This window comes from Varroa destructor, unplaced genomic scaffold, assembly GCF_002443255.2.
Source record: "Varroa destructor unplaced genomic scaffold, Vdes_3.0 BEIS01000003.1, whole genome shotgun sequence".
In the NCBI taxonomy this organism is placed as follows: Eukaryota; Metazoa; Arthropoda; class Arachnida; order Mesostigmata; family Varroidae; genus Varroa; species Varroa destructor.
In genome coordinates, this window is record NW_019211456.1 from 40,752,628 (window position 1) to 40,777,017 (window position 24,390).

The window sequence follows — 24,390 nt, forward strand, 5'->3', positions numbered from 1 at the left end:
ATTACCTAGAATGTAAGTGACACTTCGATTTCTTGACACATACGAAGTCTACGACTTGATAGCTTTACAGGTTACTGGCTATAACTTTCCAGTAACCTGTCTGTTTGAGGCTCTTCGTGCTCTTACATCTGGAACAAATCTGAAAGCCAGTAGTACATAAGCAGTCTATAAAATAATTTTTTCAAACTAAGTTCACATGATTTGTCCTCCTTTTGAAAGGCTTAAAACAAATGCGCTCTCCCAAATCTATTGATAGTCGTTGAAATACACCAGCCATGTATGTCTTCGACGCTACAACTAAATTATAGCAAGTATTAAATCTCTTGAAAACTAATCATTATAAACACGTACATAAAACTGGTAACTTCGGCGAACTACAACTTCAACGGAGTCGAAGCATTGCTTACAAATAAAAATAATTAATAGTATATTTTACTATAAACCTTCGGATATCTTATAGCTAATATTCCTCACATTTGTTGATAAAATCAATAGGTTTATCGTGTAGCCCTTATTCATGTATTCGATCTATTTCTCTGTCTCTCTCTACAGTAAAGGGTGTTACAAGATCTAACCGATCTGCCTCCATTTTGAATGGTCATTAAGCTAAGTAGCGTCTATGCAGCATACAATGTTCGTATTTAGAAGTTAGAATACAAAACTAAGTTCCAGTTTTTGAAACGTTTCCTTTTAGTTTACATCGACTAGATAAATATTGCGTTGCTTCTGTTCAATAGCGGTTCTATCGGAGACATTAATATTTGGTTTGTCTAGCTACTTACAATAGACTGGACTGAGTGCTCTGGGCTAGACAAGCAGGAACGGGAGGACACGTTGCGAGGTAAGGTTTCGAAACAAACAACAAGATTCGTTTTGATAAAAATAAGTAAAGTATGATCACAGCAAGTTATAATACGTTTTCGGATACGGCAAACTTTTCAGCAAATTCGCATTCGGGCTTTGAAAGTGTTCCTTTCCGATTACTGGACGTACTCACGTTCAAAGCTTTTTTCGTGGGCGTTAGAAGCTTCTAAATTCAATGGATCAATGGTTTGACAGCAACCCAAGGCCACCTACTTTACCATCAGATTTCCTTCTCTTTGAAAGACCTTTGTGTACGGGTACTCGCCATTGGAATACTTCGGAAGAAGCAATTGCCAACGGTAGTTTAAATTGTAGCAATGTAGGCTACCAGCTTATTCTGATGGCCAGACGAAACAATGAAATCCATCACAGTCTCAGGGTCTAATAAATCTTACAGGTTATAAAATCCTCCTTACTTGGTTTCTTACCTAAAAATAAGGTTTGCCTTAGTTGTTCTACAATAGAACTTACATTGAAGGGCCACTTCCTAGACGACACACCTTTGAAGCTTTTGAGGTTCATGCACGTGTGTGCACATACTAAAATAAATAGCGTCTGCGGCGTACTGCTAGACAGTACCGTTCTTACTAAACTAACTTCATAACAAATCGTTGTCAGGTAAATATGAACGGCGAAAAAGCCACTTTTCCAATATCTTCGGACAGGTTATTTCTAAACCTACGTCACCGTTATGTTCTTTGTTATATCCAATGAGAGACAGCTAGGATACATATAGGCGACATTGATTTTTTTCTACTAAACTAAATTTCATAATATATTGAAACTATTAGATACAATATCTTTCACTGAGATTTATTCTTTATTCGAACAAAACCGTATATTTGTTGGCTTTAAGTACAATATCGCGATTTCGATAGCATTTGGTTTGAATGTATAGTTTGCATGAACGCCTAGGGTCACTGTAGGAGATATCCACAGATGTGTCTGCAGCTTTGACATGTATTATGTAAAGTAGGGTTAGATCACTCGATAGTGCTGCTAGATACTTACCAATTTCGTAAATATCAACTTACTTTTTCCTACTGTATTATACGACGGCGCGGCTCACTCAGACCTATAACTGAGATCACAATTTCCTGTCTATTCTGGTCTTAAATTGTCGCTATTTGTCGTATAGATTAAGGAAACAAACACACTCATACAAATGCTGGCGTGAGGTGTTTAGTTCTTGTGCACGTGTATATTGTTTACCTAATGCTTTGCACGTTATGGTAAGTTACATTCTCTTGAAGTCCTCTATTGTTCATGGCTTGCCCGAGTGATGCCATGGTGAAGACGTTAGTTTGTACGAGGCACCCCACAACATCTTTTTGACAGCTTAATAAAATAGCACTGTTTGACAAACCAGTGTCAGACGCTAACCAGAAACGTCCAACATCATGTGACGCGACGCAGTTGGCCGTGCACTTACTCTGATATCTCAAAAATAATCAATGTTTAAATCGTTTGAAGGGTCGGGGTACAGCAGTCTTTCATAGTCATGATACGTTTTACAAACATTTTAAACGAGTTCCTCGTCCGCACCTATCGAATCGCTTATCGTCATGTAAATAAGTACAGACGGGCAGCAGCGGGGCGACTAAGCGGAAAAAACAGCTATACTTTCGACACAGCAGAAGAAGAAGAAATGGTTGTACGAAGCCAATTGTATTATAACTCCATATTAATTGAAATAATGGTGATTACGATTTATTATTATACCACGTATGTTTACGAAGTGTTAAATTTTCTAAATTGATGTAGTCGTCGATGTAGTCATCTGTTAATGAGTAAACGCATTACTTATAAATTGCAACTTCGTACAATTCTGGCGATCTGTATTTATATTCATAATCGTATCTTATGTCTAAAAATCATACATATTGCAGGATTTTTATCGTGTATAGGACTAGACACGATCATTATTAGTACTGTATGATTGGAAACTATCTGTGTCGCTTAACAGTTATTTCCAAGCCTTTTTCAATCTACGGCCTAGCTGCCACGGCGTCCTGTCTTTACAGAAGCAACAAGAAACGCGCACACGCTCACTTCGCCGCACGTACGACAAACTCCTGATTTGGGATGTATTACAACTTCCGACGCTGGGCTCTCTTTAAACACGAAACGCGGACGATCAGCTTTGCAGTCACGCAGTTTCTGAGTGTGTACCACCCTTCCGGTTTTATTTTATTATCCCTTTACTGTGGTTTATAGAATATCTGTACTGTTTACCGTGAACATGCTAATGTGGCACCTTTTAGCCGTTCGGATATAATTGGGATGATGTTTATGGTTTACCCACACAAAAGTTCACATGCCAAACTCTAGGTAGTTGGGTTTAGGCTTATCGTTAGTCGGCGAGAAAGCCTACCATTCAATTAAATTGTTGATTCCGTTATAAATATGGATATGTTCCTGTTTTTTTTTTTTCGCTCTCAAATGTTATGGTAAATGCACATGTACTTATTAATAAAATCTAATCACCTATTACAGTCCCAACCTCTACGGCTGGAGCGTTAACTGATCGATCTATTATTACTGCAGTAGAGTTTTGGCACGAGCCACATTACAGCAGCGTGGTACGGAAGCATGATACATGCCACTGAATCTCAGGTATTTTTAGCCTTCTTATTTTTAGAAAAAAAAAAATATCTTTTTTTTTCTGGGGAATTGGTCGAGTTTCGTTTTTTACTTAGCATCTCTCAACGAAATTTGGAATTAGATGCGGGGGGCGATGCTGAAATAGAGCTTCATTATTTGCAAAAGGCCAAAGCCCGCCACCGAAACGTGCTTCAGTGTCCTTTTTTTGTCTGTCCGTAAATGTCATGCGACAAATCAATGGAGGTGCACAAACGCCAAAAGGACAGACCAGATCGGCATCGTGTAAAACGAGTAAGGATACTGCACCTAGGATATTTTCCTAAAAGTCATCGTAATTATATGCTATATGCTATACGCACTATAAGTGTAATGACGTATGGAAGGAACCATTCCCAGTACAACGTTTCGGCGAACTGTTTTTACAATGAAAAATCGTAATACATAATATTCGCTCATAACTCTCTATGGATTCGTTCGGAAAAAACAACCATCACAACGTAAAAATATTTGGTTTACAATCATCCGAGTGTGTCATTAATGCTAAGTACGTACGTTAGCGATCAACACGGTAACACTTCTTCCAGGCCCGTTCGCCTTAATCAGCATTTTATACAAGTATGCCTATCTGCATATGCCTACTACAGGAAAACCTTACTATTTCCTTTCAATGAACAGGATATAGAAAGGATATTAGGTTTTCAAGTCGTTTCGCCCACAGCCAACAATGTCAATGGAGCATTGCACTATAAATAAACGTGTATTGTTTGCACTATTCGTGTTAGAAAAAATCTGTCATTTGGAGCGTTGCAAATAAACTGGATAGATAGATCTAGCGTTAACGTATCGTCTGTTTGCCCTCGACAGGTTTAACAAAGCGAAGAATGAAAACTTACGTTTCCGGTATATAGCTACACTTACGCGGACGGCAATAAGCGCAGCGATTGTCTGGTAGTCTATTCAAATAAAAACGGACCTTTCTTGTGGATTTAGTCCTGTTCTGTGGATACCTTTCGAGCATCGGTAGATTGATTTATTTGTTTTGTTTCGACTACATGCTATAGTCCTGAACACCCGGGGCGATGCTATGCTCACTATTGTGTAGACTGTGTGGACCTGCAATAAGTTCATTTTTCTAGCATTTTTTTCGGCGTATCGGTTTGTCGAGGACCATGTAGCTAGCCCGTCATCACTAACCGGCTTCTATAGGGCTCACCTGGCTCTGAACGGAAGCGTGAAATTCATGACGAGACCTTTATGCACTATGTAAGTTCAACATTATACACAAACGAGCAGAAACGTAAAAACGCAGTCGAGACAGAATTCGAAACGAATGCGATAGATCGTTAATTGACTCCAACAGTTTAGGGAAACAACCGCAGGAGACCGACGTCGGCTTGATTTTACATTTTCATCTCTCATAGCGGGGCCTTTTTGTCTTGTCCTTATACTCTATTGACAAATTCATAATAATAGAAACACAATTGTGAGATACATTGCACAGGCCGTACGACGCCGGCTCGCGTCGTCGCGCTTGAATGGTCATCTATCTCTTAACGAGTAAGCACGCTTTTTCGAAATGTCTCACTCGAATTGACCCATCTAATTTCGACTACTTGACGCGTAAGAGACGTAAAAGCAGGTTTTAATAAGGTATATTGTCGAAAAATGATTTGTGAGTGCCTACGAGATACGAACGTAGACGTTATTCCAGTGTGTCTTCGTACAATTTCACGTCACCCATCCAAGGTCTAAATGCTCGTGCTTAGCTATCAATAAGCGTATGCTGATCTGCTGTAAGTGTTGAACTGGGTTGAATTGGACTTTCAAAGCTACGCCCTAGTTTCGTGCTTGTTTCGTATAAAGAGAAGTGTACAATGGCTCTGCGCTTTGAGACTTGTGCTAATAATTCCACCTAAATATATTTCTTACCTTTTAAATAAATGGGCCCACTAGGCTAACGCTGGTCCTAAATATAGTGTTTAATGCGTTTTAAATGAGTTGTTCTTAAAAACAGAGCCTTTGAATATTTATAGGAGCTAAACATGCATTTAAATTGCTGTTACCCATAGTAACGAGGCGTGCGGCCTCGTTAGTTTGTTACACCAATCCTAGCTTCTCCGTAATGTGTTTTCCGAGACATGCGTTCTAATGGCAGCACGATTTTGTGAAAGACCGTGATATTTCACACGCAAACCGATTCGAAGACAGGCTTAAAGTATAAAAGTAATATACAATAGATTCGCAAGCACGGGACCGCGTCACTTTGCGTGTGCCCGACCCGATTAGGACCGGAGACATTTTGGATCTAAATACCCGCCCCTGCTGTTTTCGCCATCACACGGACAGAGACGTGTTGGACCACATGGTTCATAAAGGCCGTTTACGCATTTGATGATCTCATGAGGTCACGCACTGAATAAAAGCATACAACAGAAATTTGCCAATGTTAATTATGTGAGTGACGCTCTTTAAAAAATTCAATGCCTATCGATTGCTGAATCGTTCATCTTCCAAATTGTTTACCCTGAACGTTTCAAACGGGGTTGGATAGGTGCCTTTCGCGTTGGCGTACGTCGGAAGCAGAAAGCCTTCCAAACGTTCTCGAAATTTCATCTCCATATTTTGTTGCCAGCGGCTCTGTTTCGGCCTTCGTAGAATAACCACTAAACGCACACGCTTAACGAAAGACTTGAGTTTACTGTACGAAGTATTGCGTCAACCTTGCAGGTAACTAACTTTAATCGTTATGTTAAACTGACAAATGAGCTTTCATAAGACTAAAAAGTATCACTGATTATTCAGAGCTAAAAAGTTATCCTAATCAACCATAAATTTTGCGCACTTTAGCGAGGTAAGGTCCGTGATGAAGGTCGAGTCACCAAGCTTCGAAGCCTTTTCCTTTACTTCATCGTTTTTTTTTTTTTTTTTTTGTCGTGACTCCTAATCAACTTTTGAACCACTCATTGTTCGCGTTTGCATGCCAACCCGGGTGAAGGCCCTGGGTCGTGGTTGGTGACTGACTTTATATGTCATCACCAATTTGAGATTGAAAAGCTAACCATTGGGCATTCCCGATGGGGTAGTATATATGTGCAGATAAACGAGCGAAAGTTGCTCGCTCTCGCAGTTTGTTACACTATGTCTAACAGAAATGTTACCTAAGAAAATTAATCAATTCGTGTTTCACATTTTTGTCCAGGCGGCGGATGCTGCGGCTTGATGCAGTGTGGCGTCGTGCACAAAGGCTCAGCGTGTGCCATGGCCGACGCAGGGCCAGGGGGGTCGGGAGGTCGTGTAGTAGCAGTTGGAGCACCTGGCGTCGGAGGCGCCGACCTTGAAAAATCGCTGCAGAGGATGCTCGACCCTGCCGCACTGCTCGAGGACGATGCCTGCCTGGAACGTCTCGTACATACATTCGTTGCTCAAGATAAGGTAAGTACTTCCGAGCAAAAGTAGCTGAAGAGTTAGTATTGTAGTTGCGTAACGGTCATCTAACTATGGGCGATTGGTGGGTTAGTGAAAGAATTCTGCGGTAGATAGATGGCAAAAAAGCCTGAGGTTGTATGGCGAGTCTGTCAGGAAAGGGTATAGCATACAGTAAACCTGTCTATTTAGTAAAGGGCAGTAGAGACATCGTTAAACATCTTCGCTGTTTCTGCTGCTACTGCGGCCGTACGAAGAATGGTTTCAATGATAGCAGCAATAACGTCATTACCGGTGGCGGTAACTGCTGTTAAGGGCTTTTTTTTATGAGAAAGAGAATCGCGGTCGTCGTCTTCGCTAGTAACATAACCACAACTCGATGGCTTGCTGCTTCGTGACCAATTATATAGAATTATATGCACAGCGTATGTGAGCTGGATGGCAGCTAGTTGCTTCCTTGACTGCGTGTTAAGTTTCTCGTTTCCTGCAGTATGTACGTGCTTCCTGAGCGGTATATTGCCCAAACGTGTTTAGCGTGTCCAGTATGTCAACATGCGCACATGCCTGCGTAACACGCTTTATGTTTAATGTACTATGAATATATAATAGTTAGCTTCTTTTTCACGCGCCGACAATGGCGTTTAAGCCATAAAATATTGTAGAGAGCAGTCGAGAGCCCGCACCGTCTTTGCGAACGAGTGGGCCACGTTGTATGTATATGAGACAGAAGGTCCCTGTAGAACTTTGTCTCTGAGTGCATTAACGGGTACACAAACACATTGGCATAGATACACGTGTGCCTACACAAAAGATATGTAGCTCTAATAGTGGGGGAGAGCTTTCTTTTGTATTGTGTATGTCGGTATGAGAGCTGGGTGTTTAGTCGGCCCACGTCAGCGAACTTCGCTGGTGGGCGGTAGAAAGGTCTTCCTCTTTATCCGAAGGCTGCTGCGCACTCAGCAGCGGCGGCGATGATGACTCCTGTAGCCGAGCCGTTTCGTCTATAGGTATGACTAACTAAAGTCCATGGTCAATCTATCATGCGGGCCGCCGGCCGCGTTCTGCGTACTGTCAATCAGTGGGACGGCCGATTGGGTGTGCTCGATGATATTCGACCTTCTACGTACATAGGCATGCAAATGTACAAGACACGTAGTCGATGCCAATGATCGGTCAGATATTACACGGCCACTCCGTTCAACGTGCGACCAGGAAGCGATCTGCACAATCGTAAAATTGCCACAATTTAGCTGGCACTTTTAGCGTTGTCTTTTTAGCGCCGTCAGGAACTAACACCAGTGTAGCACCAACGAACTAGATTTTCGGGGTGGGGTGGGGGGGGCATTGGTTTTTCGATCCTGGGTTGGCTCTGTGTTATTATGAAAGTCTAAACACATAGTACAGTCTCACATGCTAATGATCATATGCAATAACAAACTTTAAGTCGTATTGTTCAAGAATGTAGTGTAAGCGCATGTAGCCGTTTGAACAACATGGAATAATGTCTACTGTCAACGAAAAACTAGCTACCTTAGAAAAGGCTTTGGGAGACATTCAAAAGTGTTATGTCAGCGTTCAAATTCATATCGTAGCGTATACAGCGTAAGCTAAATATGGCCGGCTGTTCCTCTCTCAACTACTGGATATCTTAAAAGAGACAAGGAAGAACAAAAAGAGTATATAGTTACACATCAAGATCATCGTTGCTACGGTTGCCGCTTAAATGTCATAAAACATAATTGAAACATAATGGTTGAATAATCAAATACAATCGTCGTATTTCGTGCTTACGACCTTGCCAGTCAGTTAACTAGTAGACGCGTTACTACTGATTCAGATCTTGCGAGGAGACGATAAGAAGCGAGTACCTCTGGGCTGTCCGACCAACAGGCCATTATCAGGAGCTCACGTAAGTGGGTCCGGTATTCCTCCAACCAGTTCTGATGGACCACCCACAGGCGTGGCCAGCAATGCGCAGCCACTCATCAAAACCGGCTCCGATCAGAAGAAGGTTTACCAATTGCGGGCACCCAAACAGATCAATCTGCATTTTCAGTCAAGCTGTGGGCAGAGTTCGTAGTAAGTATCCTTGATTCTCGTTTCATTTCGTATATATATAACGCCTATTTCATATATATATATATATATATACATATGTCGACTTTTCGTTATAGTTAGTTCACTTCACTTAGAGGTATTTTTTTATATTGTTGTGCCTTTCGCTATAAGAGTGTATAATCACTCAATTCTCAATCTCTTTATTTACAACTTACGTAGATCTTAAATCGTAGATACTGCCTTCAGATCAATAGATGACAACCTTAGCGATTAATGATAATTTAGTGGTGCATGGTTTTTGACTTTAAGCCCACCGAACTTCATCATAACATGACTTCACTTCTTCGAGGAATACTACCACACAAGTGTTCAAGTATTCCCTAACGTGTATTCTTACTTCATCATACTTTATAAACTCATGTTGGCTGACAAAATATTTCATACTATTTATTTTTCCATTCTTTTTTTACATGCGTCAGACGTTCACAGTTTTACCAGATTTAAAATGATAGCATATAATTGTATTGAACGCCGTAAGCCGATGATCGCAATAGAATGTTTTGTTCTCAATATTATTAAACGACAGATCCTTGCCTATACATATATATATGTGTGTGTATATATATGTGTGTATATATATATATGTATATATATATATATATATATATGTGTGTGTGTGTATGTATATATATATATATATATATGTGTGTGTGTGTGTATGTATATATATATAGATGCGCGTGGGAGAGAGGCAGAACGCTTTACACAATTTTGACATTAGTCAAACGTAACGAATTTTATTTAGCTTTATACATGGTGAAAGTTATAGTGACTAAAAGAAGAGTATTGTATACAATTTATCTAGAACTTAAAACCTACGAGAATTATGCATTTGTCGGTTCATAATTGTTTCTTGTTATTTGTATTCTCTTCTTCGAAGTTCTCCGGCGTCCACACAGTTTTTTTTCACTTGAGTTTTACCTGAATCCAAGAATTGAAAAACACCTAAGATTCATTACCTTGTTACCGATAACTTGTTAATTTACAGTTACCAGGTTATCGGTTTCGACATACGCAAGCGTTTAACGTAGCTGTTTCTGTAGCGTTTATTTTTTATTTTTTTTTTTTTATATCTGTTTTATATATAGGCTGTTTTAATATCTAGGTTTATAGGGCTGTTAATGTCGGTGCGGATTAGACGAGTTATGAAATTCGGAATTAAAAACGTTCAGATTTGATTCGTGTAAAATCGAACCCCGATATAACATTATCTAATAACAGACAAGTGAAATTATCTGAAATTTCTACCATTCGTAATATTAATCCTTCAATGTAAGCAGTCCCTTTCATAGTCCAATAAAGTCGTACAGTGAGACCTGCACACATGATTCAAATATGTCCTTTTTCTTAACGTACAATGTTATTTATAATAAATAAACGTCGCTCTGACCCACAAAAATGCCTTACGTTTTTACTGGCAGTGTTTTGTACATAATACATTTACTTTTCACTACTTGGGCAAAATCAGAATAACTTAACTAAAACATTTGCATTTCGATCGAAATCAGCATAACTTGACTTTGAAGTAAGGCTTCAATTTTTTTTTTCGTTAAATTCAACTAAAAATAAATACGCTATGCGAAAACAAGGCCAGCGAATATAAGTGTTAGAGAAAACGACGTGATGTATCCTAAATTCCGTTTGGCAACAGCCAACTTCGCTTACCCGTGGTCCTTGTACAATCCCTGAATAATCATAATAACTAGAAAAAATTATGGTCTATTAAACAGGAAGATTTGAGATAATGGTGGTAGGAGTGCCATGAAGTACGGAACCACGTGTGCAAGTGATACAACTCGATAACTGCGAACTATTCATCTTAACTTTTACTTCTTCGAAGTTCTGCTAAGTTGTTTTGAGAAGAAAAAGAGACCTACCACTAGAAAAGGTAGGAAAAGAGAGGTGGTAAGGATTTAACTTCGTTACGCCGGTTAACTTTAGTTAGAGTTTCCGCGTATTCGTATGTTGCGTTCATTTTTGCCTGAGGGGAGCGTGCATTAGTCGTAAGTGCCGCTGATGCGGACTCGAGTGGAGAACGTCATTGCCGTGCCCGGAGGAATAACTAGGCAATACAAAGCCGTTCAAACTATTTTATTTGGCACCGGAGTTCCGACCCTGGCTGCGATTGCATCATGGGGCATAAGGTACGGCGCGATGAGAAGATGTGGTAAATAGGGGGCGCGACTAGGCTTGAATAGAAAAGATGTAATAATAAACAGAAACGTCCATTGTGTAGATATAACTGTAAATACTTCTACAACGCCAATAGGATGAAGCCCAAAACGGATGCGATTATTCAAAATGGTCAGGGGTATAACGCGTCGGGGGTGTGTGTGTGTTCATCCGTCGAAGAAAAGTTTGCATTACAACGCGCAAATGCCTATCTATCTCATCAGATATCATAACGTACAACACAAATGCACAGACGAGTAATACAAATAAAAAGCGGGCTCTTCATCAGCTGCGCTAGGAAACTGCTGGATATTTGTTAGAGTAATTTATCGCGTAGGGGTTCCTTTCCGATTAATCACAGTGTAAATTAACGGCCCACACGTTTTTGCAACTTTTAGCTTTTTTTTGTACAAAAAAAACCTTATTCCCACAACGCTATGAAAACCTAGCTCGTTTCGCTACGAATAATACCTCAAACAAAAACTAAATAAGATATAATGCTTTTTTTTTTCTGACTTTTTTCATTTCTGCTGATGAATCTTATGATTCATCAGCAGAAATGTGTGAAGCCAAGAGATCTTCCCACTCGAATGAAGTTGTGTAGAATTACAATAGCTCGAGATAAGCTGAAAAGTTTCGTATAAACTTAAAGTGGCTGTCTAATTCAGGTTCTCTTAAAATTCCATCTGCTTAAAATTCCCTACCGGTGTCATAGCTTGTTGCACTATCGCTAGCATCACCGACAGCAGTTCTCAGATAGCCTCCCGCACGATCTCCATATCTACGTAGATTCTCCTGGAAAACATACTTAGTTACATATACATACATACGTACATAGTTACGTAGTGACTTGATGTCAAGGCGACAACAGTCGTCGTCAACACGGAACAGATTAAAAAAAAAAAAAGAAGAGATACATTTGAAATTGGGGAACACCAAGGTCTTGGTCGAGATGGTACAATGCTGCTGGCGGTATTGTTAACATCACTACGATCTTACTTTGCTGGAATAAAGTGCAAATCAGACGGAAGCAAACATTTTATCCTTGAGATGATCGGGCTTATGACGTCTCGGTGGAGGAGATCACTCCAGCGACGACGGTCCTGTCAGTTTCTCATGAAGAATTGCGTTCTGCGAAGCTCGGAGGCAACACAAGACCCGAGTGACGGACGGAAATGTCGATTAAAGAACTACTACTGAGAGAAGAGGGGCGCGCAATCAGGTAACAAAAGAAGCAAGCAATGGGAGAAGCAGATGCTAAATATAGGTGAAAATTTACGTCGAGCAAAAACTCTTTTGATCGAAGCCCCCACTTTCGCGATACGTTTTCGTCGTCTTAGTTCATGTTTATTATGTTCACATACACGCCTGTCCATAATAATGGCTCTAGTAATAGCGGCAGTAATTGTCAGGAAAAACCACAGTGAAGTTTTGTTGAGTGAATAGCGTCGTCCTGGGCAATAGAGTCAACGCTTACGGCGCCGCATGGAAAATCGTATGGAAATTCGTGAGAATAGGAGAAAATGTTCGACTGAAAAAATCAATATGTGTGTATGCTGAAAGTCAAAGTCACTCTGACTGATTGGTAAACCACACGCAACAAGGCCATGGGTAAGGCTCAACCCACGCAGAATTTTGCCTCGAGAAAGCGTTGAAAGTGGAAATGGGAGAGGCTGAGACCTTAGTTCATACAACAACACAATTGTGCCGTATTCTGAGAGATAGTATATTGGAGTAGATGCTTAGTTAAATCGTGTTTCGTACACGATAATTTTTCTAAGGTCTAGAAGAACTAAACCTTGTAGACGAACAAAAAAAGGGCATTTATTGGAGGAACTTCTCCATCCATGTGATGTCAGACTGAGGCCTTTTGTAATCAATATGTATACTACCGTTTAGTTTGTTGTTGCCCTACAGAACAAGAAAAACTAGTTCAGCTAGATACATTTCGAAAAACTGTTTAGGTTAAATTTGAGACTAACATATGTGCACCTGCAGACTTAGTCTTATAGAGGCCCATGTTGTTAACTGGTTTATTATTTCCACTTGGGTTTTCAAAATAGCAAGGTACTAAATTTTTTTTTAATCGCTTTATTTTTTTTTTCGCTTTTAATCGTACAGCTATTTTATTTCATCCGACAATTAAGGTCTTTTCATAGGATTATTAATGAAATCCCTAAAAACACTTTGTGTGCTCCAGTGTACCTCCCCCCCGTAAACCGTTGGCGATACTTGCGATGGCGCAGGCTGCCGCACAGGAAGGCCCTGCCCATCCGGCTAGGGTCAGCGTTAAGGACAGAAAGCACATCTTCGAACAGAAATGCAGAGAGGTGGAAGAAAGCCATCAACGCAAGAAAGAAGGTGAGTGCTATATGAAGGAGTCATAATGGTTGAACATATAGAATATATATAGAGAAGGTGGAACAACTTTCACCTTGAAATAGGATAATTACTTGAGTTGGCAGTTAGGAAAATATAGGTTCAGAATTAGCAAAAAGTAGGGTTATAATTAAAAGTTGCTACCCTCATCATTTTCTTTTGCATACTTGATTCTATTTTGATCGGACATCAAACCTAATTATAGTAGCCTATAGGCGCAAAGACCTGTCTTACCTGTGAATTCTTAAATTTAGTTAGTCATCTTTTGAATAGATTTCACGTTTAGTGCTGATGTTGAGACAATCGACAAAGCTCTAACTGATCGGCCTATTTCTGCCGTCAGAGTCCTACGATAATGCAGCACAGGAATGATTCGATTCCATCTGTATTCAAACGTATGAATTTGGTAGGCATAAAAAGAAGCCTATAAATTATTACTGAGCCTAGCTAAATGAAAAACTACTATAGGTTGACAAATATTGTTACTAGTGAAACAGTTTAGCACTGTAAACTCAACATGGGTCATTCAAATATAAATCTATTTTCTATATTCTGTAATTTATGTAAATACACCCAAAGTGTTATCATCTGATGTGCATCTGCGTATGTGTACATCTATATTATCGGTCTTGATTAATTGACCGGCACTATTGGTACCATGCGGCTCCATGTGTTTTAGGTACGCTGCGGGAACAGCGTCGTTCGAAGGAGATGCTCAAAGGTTCTGTCGCTGACAGAATTTTACTGTTTGAGAAGATGCCGGAACAACTTGAGGAAGCTCGATCGCAGAAGTCACCTCCCAAGGAAATATTGGTACGCAATATGCTGTTCAGCCCCCGTATGGCAATAACGCTAGTACTAGTGAAATCGACTTGGGGCAGTATCCACGGTAGTCAAAATAGCCGGGTTGAACTAGAAAGCCAGAAAAGTGGTATGTTCGAACATCTAGAAAATACAAAGAATCTCCCCTATATTTCGAGTTAGAGATGTCCTCTTTAGACGTTCTTACTACAACATACAATTTCCTAGTCTCGGAACAAAAACCACTCCAAAATCAATATTTCTGTCCAAATGCGGTCAAATTCAAAATGGACTGTTACTTCTGATCGTGTAAGCGCACGAATCAAAAGCGGGAATCCCATTGACGCTCGTTCATTTTCTCCCTGAATGACCACACTTTTTATGTCTCAGTCTCCGATGGTGCGCTTCTCAAGCGTTGCTTGCTTTTCATTGCTCAAAATCATAACAGCCGTGTGTGCTGCTCTTCGATCCGTTACGTCAAGAAGCATTGCTCTTCCTGCGAAAGCAGGGGTAAGCAGGAAGCATGACGAGAAGAGTAGGGACAAGCAACAAAGGTCCAAATACGGCAAGACAAGGAGAAGAACTCTAAAAGGATCTGCTCCTTTTTCCCCTATCAAAGGATGAGCCGCTGACTGGGAACGGATATTTAGGAGGAGCTATTGAGCCACGCAAATACTTCCGCCATTAATTTTTTTCCCACCGTTGTTAGTGTTGTGGGTAGCCCAAGTGGTGCCGCTGCTGCCCTTACGTTTTGGGATAATTGCCACAACGCCATCATCGCCGCAACTCAGGAAAATGGCTCGTCAAAAAGAAATATCGGCAGTTCTCCTTTCGATTCTTTGGATCGCGGTTGAACCACACTACGATGCTGCTGGAACCTCAACTTTCGCCCCACTCAACCACCGCCCGGTTGGAAAAGCTATTGGAATTTCAGTCTGGTTGGAGCACCCAAAAGAGCAGAGAAGAAAAGAGCCAGACGGGTGGCGTGCCGGTTCTGTGCGCCGGCCTGTGGCCAGCTGGATTAGATGGCCCTCAACGGGAACGCGATGCTGCCAACCTTGGGACTTAGGAAGCCCTGGACTGGGGGTTACTTAAGGAACTCCGCAGAATGCCCTATACCACTGCTGCCGAATGTGAAATGTCGAGATGTTGATTAGCTTCGCTCTAGCAGAGTTGAACAGAGAGTAAAGAAGAGAAGAGGAGAGAAAAGAGGAAGGATAAACAGCCGCTTCTTGCCTCCCGGTACAGTTGCAACCGCTGTGGACGCGGTAATGGGTAGCGTCGTAAACTCACGTTATTTCGCTCGAGTACGTTGGAGGGATGGAGTGATAAAAACAAGGGAACAGATGAACCTTGTAGATGTGCGAAAACGGGGTTTTACCCCTATGTACATCTGCTACTATTAACACATTTCTGCGAAAGAAATAGAGGAGGCAGAAATAATGAGAATTCCGCGGCGGACACTGCTGCAGCCATTAGTGCTAAAGTATTACTAAAAGATAGACGAATACCTTCTCGTCATTTGACAGGGCGTAAGATGGCAATTTAGATACTAGATGTCTACCTGATTCGGTAGACGTTAAGTTGATCCATGTTCGTTGTCTCTAGAGCGTTTCGGGCCTTTGTTTCCCAACTGATAAGGTAACAGTACCCTGAGCATCGAGACCTTACGTCATATTACTGACTGCATTCGGAACATAGTACGCGGTCAGCTTGTGCATACTGGTTCATTAAAAGGTCGTAAACATTTTCTTAATATATTCATTTGTCTTGTACATAATTAGACGTTGACTGTATGAATAATTTTTCATTCCAGCGAAACTGAGCACCCTTCTTCAATAAATCTAACACATTCGTATGATTAAGAATACATGTACCCCTTCTTCCAACGAACGTTTACACGGTACTGCAGTTTTTGCGTTCATTTCTTTTTTATTCAATGTACAGTGTCCGTGTTAGTTAACAACAGTCATCGGGAGATTACCCCATCTAGCGTTAAATGGAATCAGACTACCTTTATCCACCTTTACATATCACAGGCACAAGAATCACGTAGGTTGATTAGAAAGAGCAGTTTGGTCCGATATGAACCGCAAAACTATTAGACACTATAGCTTAGGGCGCTGAAACGCTATGCTGGGGCAGGCGATCAACAATTCGTCTGCTTGCTCTCGAGCAGCTTTTGCTGGCGGATTCTGTTGGCCTCGCTTGGGCATGTTCTTTAGATTTTTGTGTGTGCCGTCTTGTGTTTCTGGGTAGCTACTGCTGCTGCTGGCGCCACTGTAACCTTAACTAGCTGATCCCCGACGCCAGATTCGTGAGAAGGCATAGTGGGTATTGCTACACCCTACCTCAGGAGACGATTGCGTCCTGGTTTGCTCCTCTCTCTTAATATCAAGGCAAAAAATGGAAAATATAAGAAACTTTGTGTCCTTCCATCGCTCAATGATCACGACGTTAGAAAAGCAATGTTAGAGGTAGAACTCTACAGAACAATCTGCACGAGGGACGTCACCGTTCTGATCGTCGCATAACCTGCTCAGATCCTCGACAGGGTCCCCCTTAAGGGACGCCGTTACTTTTGTTGCTGTTCGTCGTCCTCTTACAACTAAAAAGACGAACAAAAAGTGGCTTTATGGCATATGCATTATATAATATATAACAACTAGGCTAAGAGTGTTCGGTGAATTTGTGTTGTGAAGATCTATACCTATTGTCCATGCCTATTCCAGTCAATCCCTCGTTATTATTGTGAAAAATAAATTTATTTATTTATACAGCTTGTGTCTATTATTATTATCATCATTGCTGTGGACCGTAGCAAAAGCGCTAGATAAAAATACTGCGTGGTGGTAAACTATCGTCAAAGTAGTGATGGTACCTCACGTTGAAAACGTTGTACAGTAGACCGTTGCTCTCGACTCGTTGCATAGCAATATATCGAAGAGCTTTGCCAAATCTATCAAATTCATAGAATAAAGACATATTTATTGGACTTCCTTAAAATTAGCCGTGAACAGAAATAGTGAAAGGCTCAATTTAAAAAAATGGCCCACTTAATTTAGTAAGCTACAAGTTTTACTACACAAAGGTGATCAGGCTCTGCTTTGATGCCCTACATGTTAGATGTAAGCTTACTTCTTCGTACTCGTGAACTAAGGTTGGATCAGATTCTAAGGAGCTTTATAGAGAAAGGTAATTTAGCTATCGTCGGTACGTTTTTTTCTTTTTCTAGGTGCCGCAAGACGCATCTCATGTATCACCACCTGTCCCTGGAAGAGATCATTGTGAGACTCTTCGTCGGGCAATCCAGTCGAAATGTATAACACGGCAAATTCCGGTCTTCTATCACCCCGAAGGTAAACCTTGTGACCCACGGGAGATTGATCTTCAGATGAAGAAAATCGTGCAAGCGTACCAGCTTGTTGGCGATGCCTATTGTACAGTGGCCAAATTTTCAGTTGTTGTCAAAGCGTGCGATCTTCCGTTTTACTGGAAGACGGCATTATTTATTGCAGCTGGTGGCACCATTACTGATCGGGGCCTTCATCAACAAACCTTCCTCAATTATTGGAAATCGTAAGTTATTCAGCGATAAATAACTGCACAATTATTTAGCCCACGTGGTCTGTTTTGTGACACCCAACAGTGACTCACGGCTGTTGAGTGATACAGAGATGGCACTGTTTCAGTTCCTATTTGTTGGTTGTTAGTTATAATGTTTGGGCATGCTACGTTAACTATCAACACTGATTAGGACGTCATGTCATCTCAAAAACTAGGCGACCATTTTGGAAGCATTTCAAGAAAAATGCGCAGCGTAAATATAAATACACGCATATATAGACAAAAAAAAAACATTTAATATTCATCAAGCCCTCATCACACGCACAGATGACAGTAACTATAGAAGTTGAGCAATTGTTTAATAAGAGAAGTATGAATATATGTAAGGAAAATTCCATAATACAATTTCCTGGCGAGCTATTTTACCTACGTACGGTTTTGTTTTTGTTTATGCTTTTGATGATGCTTTGTTTCAGGATAATGTTGAACGGGCGTGATGAAGTATCGTGGTTCATCAAGATTCTTTCTAACGGTCAACGTAACTACCTGATGCCGGATGATTTCAAGCCAATTGTAAGCGCTTCTAAGCTCACGTATACATCTAGTTATAATTCAAATTTTAAGTGTGTCGTCACAAGTCATTTTTAGAAGAATATATTTATAAGCAAAGCCAAATATAGGATGGTGCATGTACGTTCATGACCATGAAAGCCAAAAAAAAAAGATTTTGAAATGAAGCTGTCTTAATAGGGCTGTAAATTATCCCGGGAATTATTTCAATACTAACGTTGTCTTCAACTGTTCTGAAGAAGAGTGAACGCTTTTTTGTTATTATATCAGAATTATTCGTTTTCGATACATCCGCAGTAATAGAATTTAGCACATAACGAGAACTAGTATATAAATATACGCCGGCTCAGTCAAAATAAAGCCATGAACACTAGTGCTTCGTATAATAACAATTCATCCACGTTTTTTTGTTAATTAGACATCCTTGTTCTCATTGTAACTTCGAAGATAAAATACTTCATAACCTTATGTCCTGTATCCCATTAGGACGCCTTTAGAGTCAGTATAATTATCTGTGATAAAACTTAGCAGGGTTACAACGACGATCTATTTAACTGCTCTCACGTAAGGTAGACTATTCGACCTCGCCTGCCAGGATGCTCCTACAGAGTTTTACTAAGGCCAGTTGACTAACCTAACTCTGAACGCGCCATTGGAGTTTTGGTTTGCTTTCGGCCCTTTGTTTCCCTACGTGTTATAACAACAGCACTGTACATCTAGCGTTGTTTTCTTTATTTTGTCCATACCAGCATAGCTAAAGGCACCGACTACTCTGCAGCGAGTATGACTGCTCCGTTAACTTTTGCCAACATTATGTAAGGAGAAAGAGACACGCGACTACAAAGGTCCGATCGTGATTGGTAGAAACCGATCGAAATTCTTCCCCTATTTTCATGTCTTACCCACTCTCTGGCTTCTGAACTTTGCCCAGATCTCTCTGTGCCATTTTATTCTATCTCTACATTTTGTTTTGCTATGTTGCTCACAACGTTGTTGCCTGACAGCGTTGTTGGTAGACCATCCCACGTGTACCAAATATAGCCCGTCAGGCTCCCTCTAAAATTACCACATCTTGAGCTGGTAGGATTCTATGGTGACTGGCCAAGAACAGAAGCGATCGCTGCTGATGCTCTGTAAGAAAAGATGCCACGAGTCCTTTCACATCTGGCCGCATCTCCTCGAACGTAGGCAGCTTTCTCGCTCTACTAATTTGCTGCCCTCCACTTTGTTTGAACGATGATTCGTTTGCTTTGACATCGAACTTGCTAGTTTGTTTATTGTGACAGGTATTAGACGTAATCGCAAACCATCCTGGACTGCACTTCCTGCGCGAGGCTCCCGAATTCCACTCCAGGTTTGTATTTTATGTACGTTCTCACCTAATTATATCCATGAATAAATAGGTACGTGTACGAAAGACCTGCCTATAAACTATTTAATTATTGTTGGTGTTAAATAAAGGCTTATTTACGGACAGCAGATCTGACTTGCGCTGAGGATTATATTCTACGTGAATAAACAATCTGGCTAAACTTGCAGATAGTTTTTTACTCGAGGGAAGGTGACAGAAGGCTTAAATTAAAAATACTAGACACAGCCAACTACAGATTGAGCAAGATTACCCAGCGGGAAACAACGTATGCTTCAATAGTTGTGCTGTCGATTTTTGGTCATGTACAGTGTCCCACGTTCCTTCTGTACCCTCCGCCCCCCACCCTTCACCCCTTAGGCTGATCTTCGTTCCTAGAAGAATCGGCCGGAAACTGTTTTATGACTTAGCGCGGGAAATTCACACGATGCATTGTATATGTGTGAGTGCGCATTCATCGCGGGTGCGTTATAGTCTAAGCTTCTTTTCGTGTCCAGCCAGAACTTACTCGGGAAAAGCCTTCCCAGGGGGTGAAGAATCACCTTATGACCTGTTTCCGCTTTTCTCCCCCTCCTGACAAGGAAATGGCCAATCTACTACCTACTCTGTCGCGGCAACAGTAGAGGAATTCCTCGTGTTTCCGATCGCATCGGGAACGCGTAGCTCGTCGCTCATGGGTAATTCACTAACGAGACCGGTTTCTTCGTCCTTGAGCTCTTGGAACCTGATGCCCTGAGGGCCGATCTCCCGATGATACTGACCCAAACACGACAGATGTTGTCCAACTCCACAAACTATCGTTTTCTCTCAACCACGCTTGCCCCCTGATTGGTTGGTTCGCCCTACGTGTGCCCGTCGCGTATTTTCATATGCATATTTGCTTAACTAGAAAAAAGGTAGATGAAAGAGGTACTACAAATTGTTAATTGAAACGCTGTTGGTGTGCCGGAAATTTCCTTCTTTCATCGGCTACGTGATAACCTTGATGCGATACAGCCATCTTAGCTACAACGCATATATAATGCGCGCATTAAATCTATAATGGACGTGGGCGAATATTCTTTAGAGTTCTTAGGAGAGTATGGAGGTCCATGAAGGCTATCTTTGAAACAGGCACCATTCTCTATAGGTAATAAATACACCTGTGTTTTTGTGTGGCGTTGGCATTCCAGATACGTGACAACTGTGATAGCTCGAATTTACTACGACATCAATGCCACGTGGTCAAGTAAACTATACGCAGACGAAGTTCGTCGTAGCAATTTGATGCAGACTATACGCCTGCTGGAGTTAGAAGACGATATAAACAAGGTTTGCTTACAATACACATACTTTAATGTCTATTAATGGGCGTCTTTGTAACGACGAACACTTGTACATGATTACTCTGAATTGTGAACGCGTATTTCCAGAGTGCTTTTATAGTCGTACGCAGAAGCTACCGTCAAGAACCTAACGACGACTAGAGATACGCACGGGTACGATGAGGGTCGTAAGAAGCTCCTTTCACAACTTTTATCAGTTAGGCCTAAATGTCAAGCAGTTAATTAAACACGCTTGTAGTCACCCGGACACCCGGCTGTTGTTAATGTCAAAATTACCCCTTTATAGATAAATAGACGAAGAGTCATGATAGAGACTAGCATAGTAAGAGAATGCGAGGGGTACAGACTAGCGCTTCCATATCTACATGGACAATGGTAAAATTGTACGTGCACATCTGATGCTTCTACGTCACCCGAACGACGTCGACTTAACGATATCGAACAATAATAGCTTGCGAAGGAGAGCGGTAAGCCGGCAGAGCGACGTAATACCCCAACGGGGCTCTCTATCCGTTTCGGCGAAGCAAATAGACATGTTAAACCAACCGTCGTCGAATACGAGCACGCATAGGAGATGTATCGTGATTCACTGCATTAGGGAGCTAGCCGATAAGTATTTTACATCCTATCAACGTAATTAATCAGCTTTATCCTAAATATAAGTAACACAGCTGAAAAAAAAAAGTTTTATTAAGCAGCTAGTACTACCAGTAGCGCCATTTCGCGTTGGTCTTCTTCCTGCTGCTATCGCTCGAACAGCCGAAGGCGCATGTCGTTTCTAGCTCGACGACGCCAGCCTTCTGCTGTCGTCGCTCGATAGGTTGTTATTTCGAACGCAGCCTATGCGCGCCGGGCATATTCTTGAGGGTCTCAACGATTGTTTTTTTCTTTGGGTATTATACTGATCACTGAACATGTGGCTGGTAGGTCACAAGAATAATTAAGGCCATCTCCAATGGCGGTTGTTGATATTTTGCAACAGAACTTTGAAATTTAGGACGCAGTAGTTGCGAGATTATGAGAACGATTATTATAAATGACAGAGATTATTATAAAGGCAGCGAGTACTGCCTTGCAGAGGCAAAAACGCACTGGACTATTCACGATATGACAACTACTCGTATACTCGCTTACAACATCCTTCTATATAGCACAAATTTTTAAACAATGTTTAGCATAATACAAAATTAAATAGCATTTATTTGCCCAATGTGACACATATACCTTTTCAGATAACGGACTACTTCTCGTACGAGCACTTTTATGTGATTTATTGTAAATTCTGGGAATTGGATGATGATCATGATCTGTGGATAGATAAGAACGACATGGCCAAACACAACAATGCGGCTTTATCGACGCGAATCATAGAACGGATATTTACGTCCGGCGTGGTAATATTCAACCCAGAGGCAAGGGGTCGGATGTCATATGAAGATTTCGTCTACTTCCTTCTTGCTGAAGAGAATAAAAAGCATCCAAGAGCCGTTGAGTACTGGTTCAGGTAGGTAATCAGAGACTCCGATTTCGTAACTATAACATGCATCTCAGGTGTGATGAGTCCTTTGATGATATCGATCAAAATTGTATATAATACGGTGATGGATCCGCTATAGTCCCTTTGAAGACCGCAACTGGGTCAAATCGTCAACTACTTACGAACAAGGATATGTGTTTATAGATGAACTAAATGTAAATAAATCACAATTATGCAATAGCTACTTTCGATGGAATCAGACTTGACTGTTTAATAAATACAGAAGGTGGATCCGTGAAATTGGTATCCTGGGCGGTTATTGCCATTATACGATTGCTATGGCGTATTCTTCCAGCAAGCTGAAACTTATGAACGTGGCGTCTGCTCCGAGTGATGCACGCCCGAACAAGACAAACTTTGCACTCGATATGGTACATAAATACTCGGCGCATATTTAGCATACTCGGAGTGTTTTATACAGATACAGAATGGACTAAATATCCCCGACACCATAATCTCACTTTCATTTAGGCCATCTCGACAAAGCTCATAGTAAAATTTCGATACGTGGACGCGTACTTGTGTCATGAACATCTCATTTCAATTAGTTATTTAGTAAGCTAAATAATCGTTTCTAAATTCAAGTCGTTTTATTTATGTTGGAACGTATTGAGAATCTGTTGCTTGGCCAACAACCATGTCCTGCGGAACGCGCATATACAACCATTGATACGCGAGACGGTCTCACCGTTTCTCGTGGCTGAGAGATTACGCAGGGCGTACGCAAACAGCCTTCCTTGGTAGGTGGCCAATAAGCTTGCCGTTCGCTGCCCAGGATTTGTTCAACTACGGACGGCATCAGCGAGCTGCTCAGGCTCTATGCCGGGAGCACACATGCTGTTCTGAAGACACTCTGTCAATGAGACCTCTTGTGTGAAAGGAGAGAGACAGATAGAGCGAACGCGCTAAAGACCTCTCGAGTTTCGATTTCCTTCCGGAGTCCTCCTCTCTGCGATAAGTTCAAACTGAAGGTTCTCTACCGCTATAACTAAAGCTGACGCAGCGATCACTTCTCCTGTCGTTGCGAACGAAGAACGCGCACTTTGGACTACCAATAGTACGCACAGAGAGCTGTTGGCATCATGGCTTATCAGTTAATTGGAGGGTAAAAATCGCTATTAACATTCACCCAAGCTTATCGAGGCGCCGTCAGGGCATCCTTCGGAAGTCTGTCCGTTCAAACAACATACCCGAATGGGCTACCATAGTCAACATAGTGGGAAGTTCGATCGTCAGACGGCCGAAGGATGTTGCCGATAATCCTTTCCGAACGGTGCGCTCATTATATACATTTTATGTAGATATTCGTTTTAGGAAGTAGTTCAATTCTGTTGTACTCATATTTTTTGTCCTACTTGAAGTAGCATTATTTAGCAACAACATAACGTTCATATGCTAGCTTGAAGAGGTGAGACGATATGGGCCAATATTTATCTAGCGCCCTCGTTGGACACGATAAAGAAAAATATTGTACCAGCATATACGCTAAAGACTATTCGATTATGTGGCCCAAACGGGCCTACTACTGTTAACTCCTTTTCGAGAAAATATCTGTTGAACGTACCAATGTCGTTGACTGCTAATTCCCTTGCAACAATTTAGCCGTCCAACAAAGCTGAAGAGGGATACCTTTTCTAGAAGGGGATGTGATTATGGGTAGA

At 41.2% G+C, this 24,390-nt stretch overlaps 1 protein-coding gene across 3 annotated transcripts in view; it reads left to right on the forward strand.

Annotated features, from left to right (window-relative positions):
• LOC111247278 (serine/threonine-protein phosphatase 2A regulatory subunit B'' subunit delta-like) overlaps positions 1-24,390 on the forward strand; it is a 44,823-nt gene that overhangs the window by 11,432 nt on the left and 9,001 nt on the right. For all 3 annotated transcript variants that reach the window (XM_086982206.1, XM_086982204.1, XM_086982205.1), the window contains 9 exons: positions 6,668-6,900; positions 8,729-8,970; positions 13,382-13,542; positions 14,240-14,373; positions 17,597-17,940; positions 18,405-18,501; positions 19,785-19,852; positions 21,040-21,178; positions 22,425-22,696. In XM_086982206.1, coding sequence (XP_086838332.1) covers positions 6,668-6,900; positions 8,729-8,970; positions 13,382-13,542; positions 14,240-14,373; positions 17,597-17,940; positions 18,405-18,501; positions 19,785-19,852; positions 21,040-21,178; positions 22,425-22,696 — 1,690 coding nt within the window. The remainder of the gene's footprint in view (positions 1-6,667; positions 6,901-8,728; positions 8,971-13,381; positions 13,543-14,239; positions 14,374-17,596; positions 17,941-18,404; positions 18,502-19,784; positions 19,853-21,039; positions 21,179-22,424; positions 22,697-24,390) is intronic.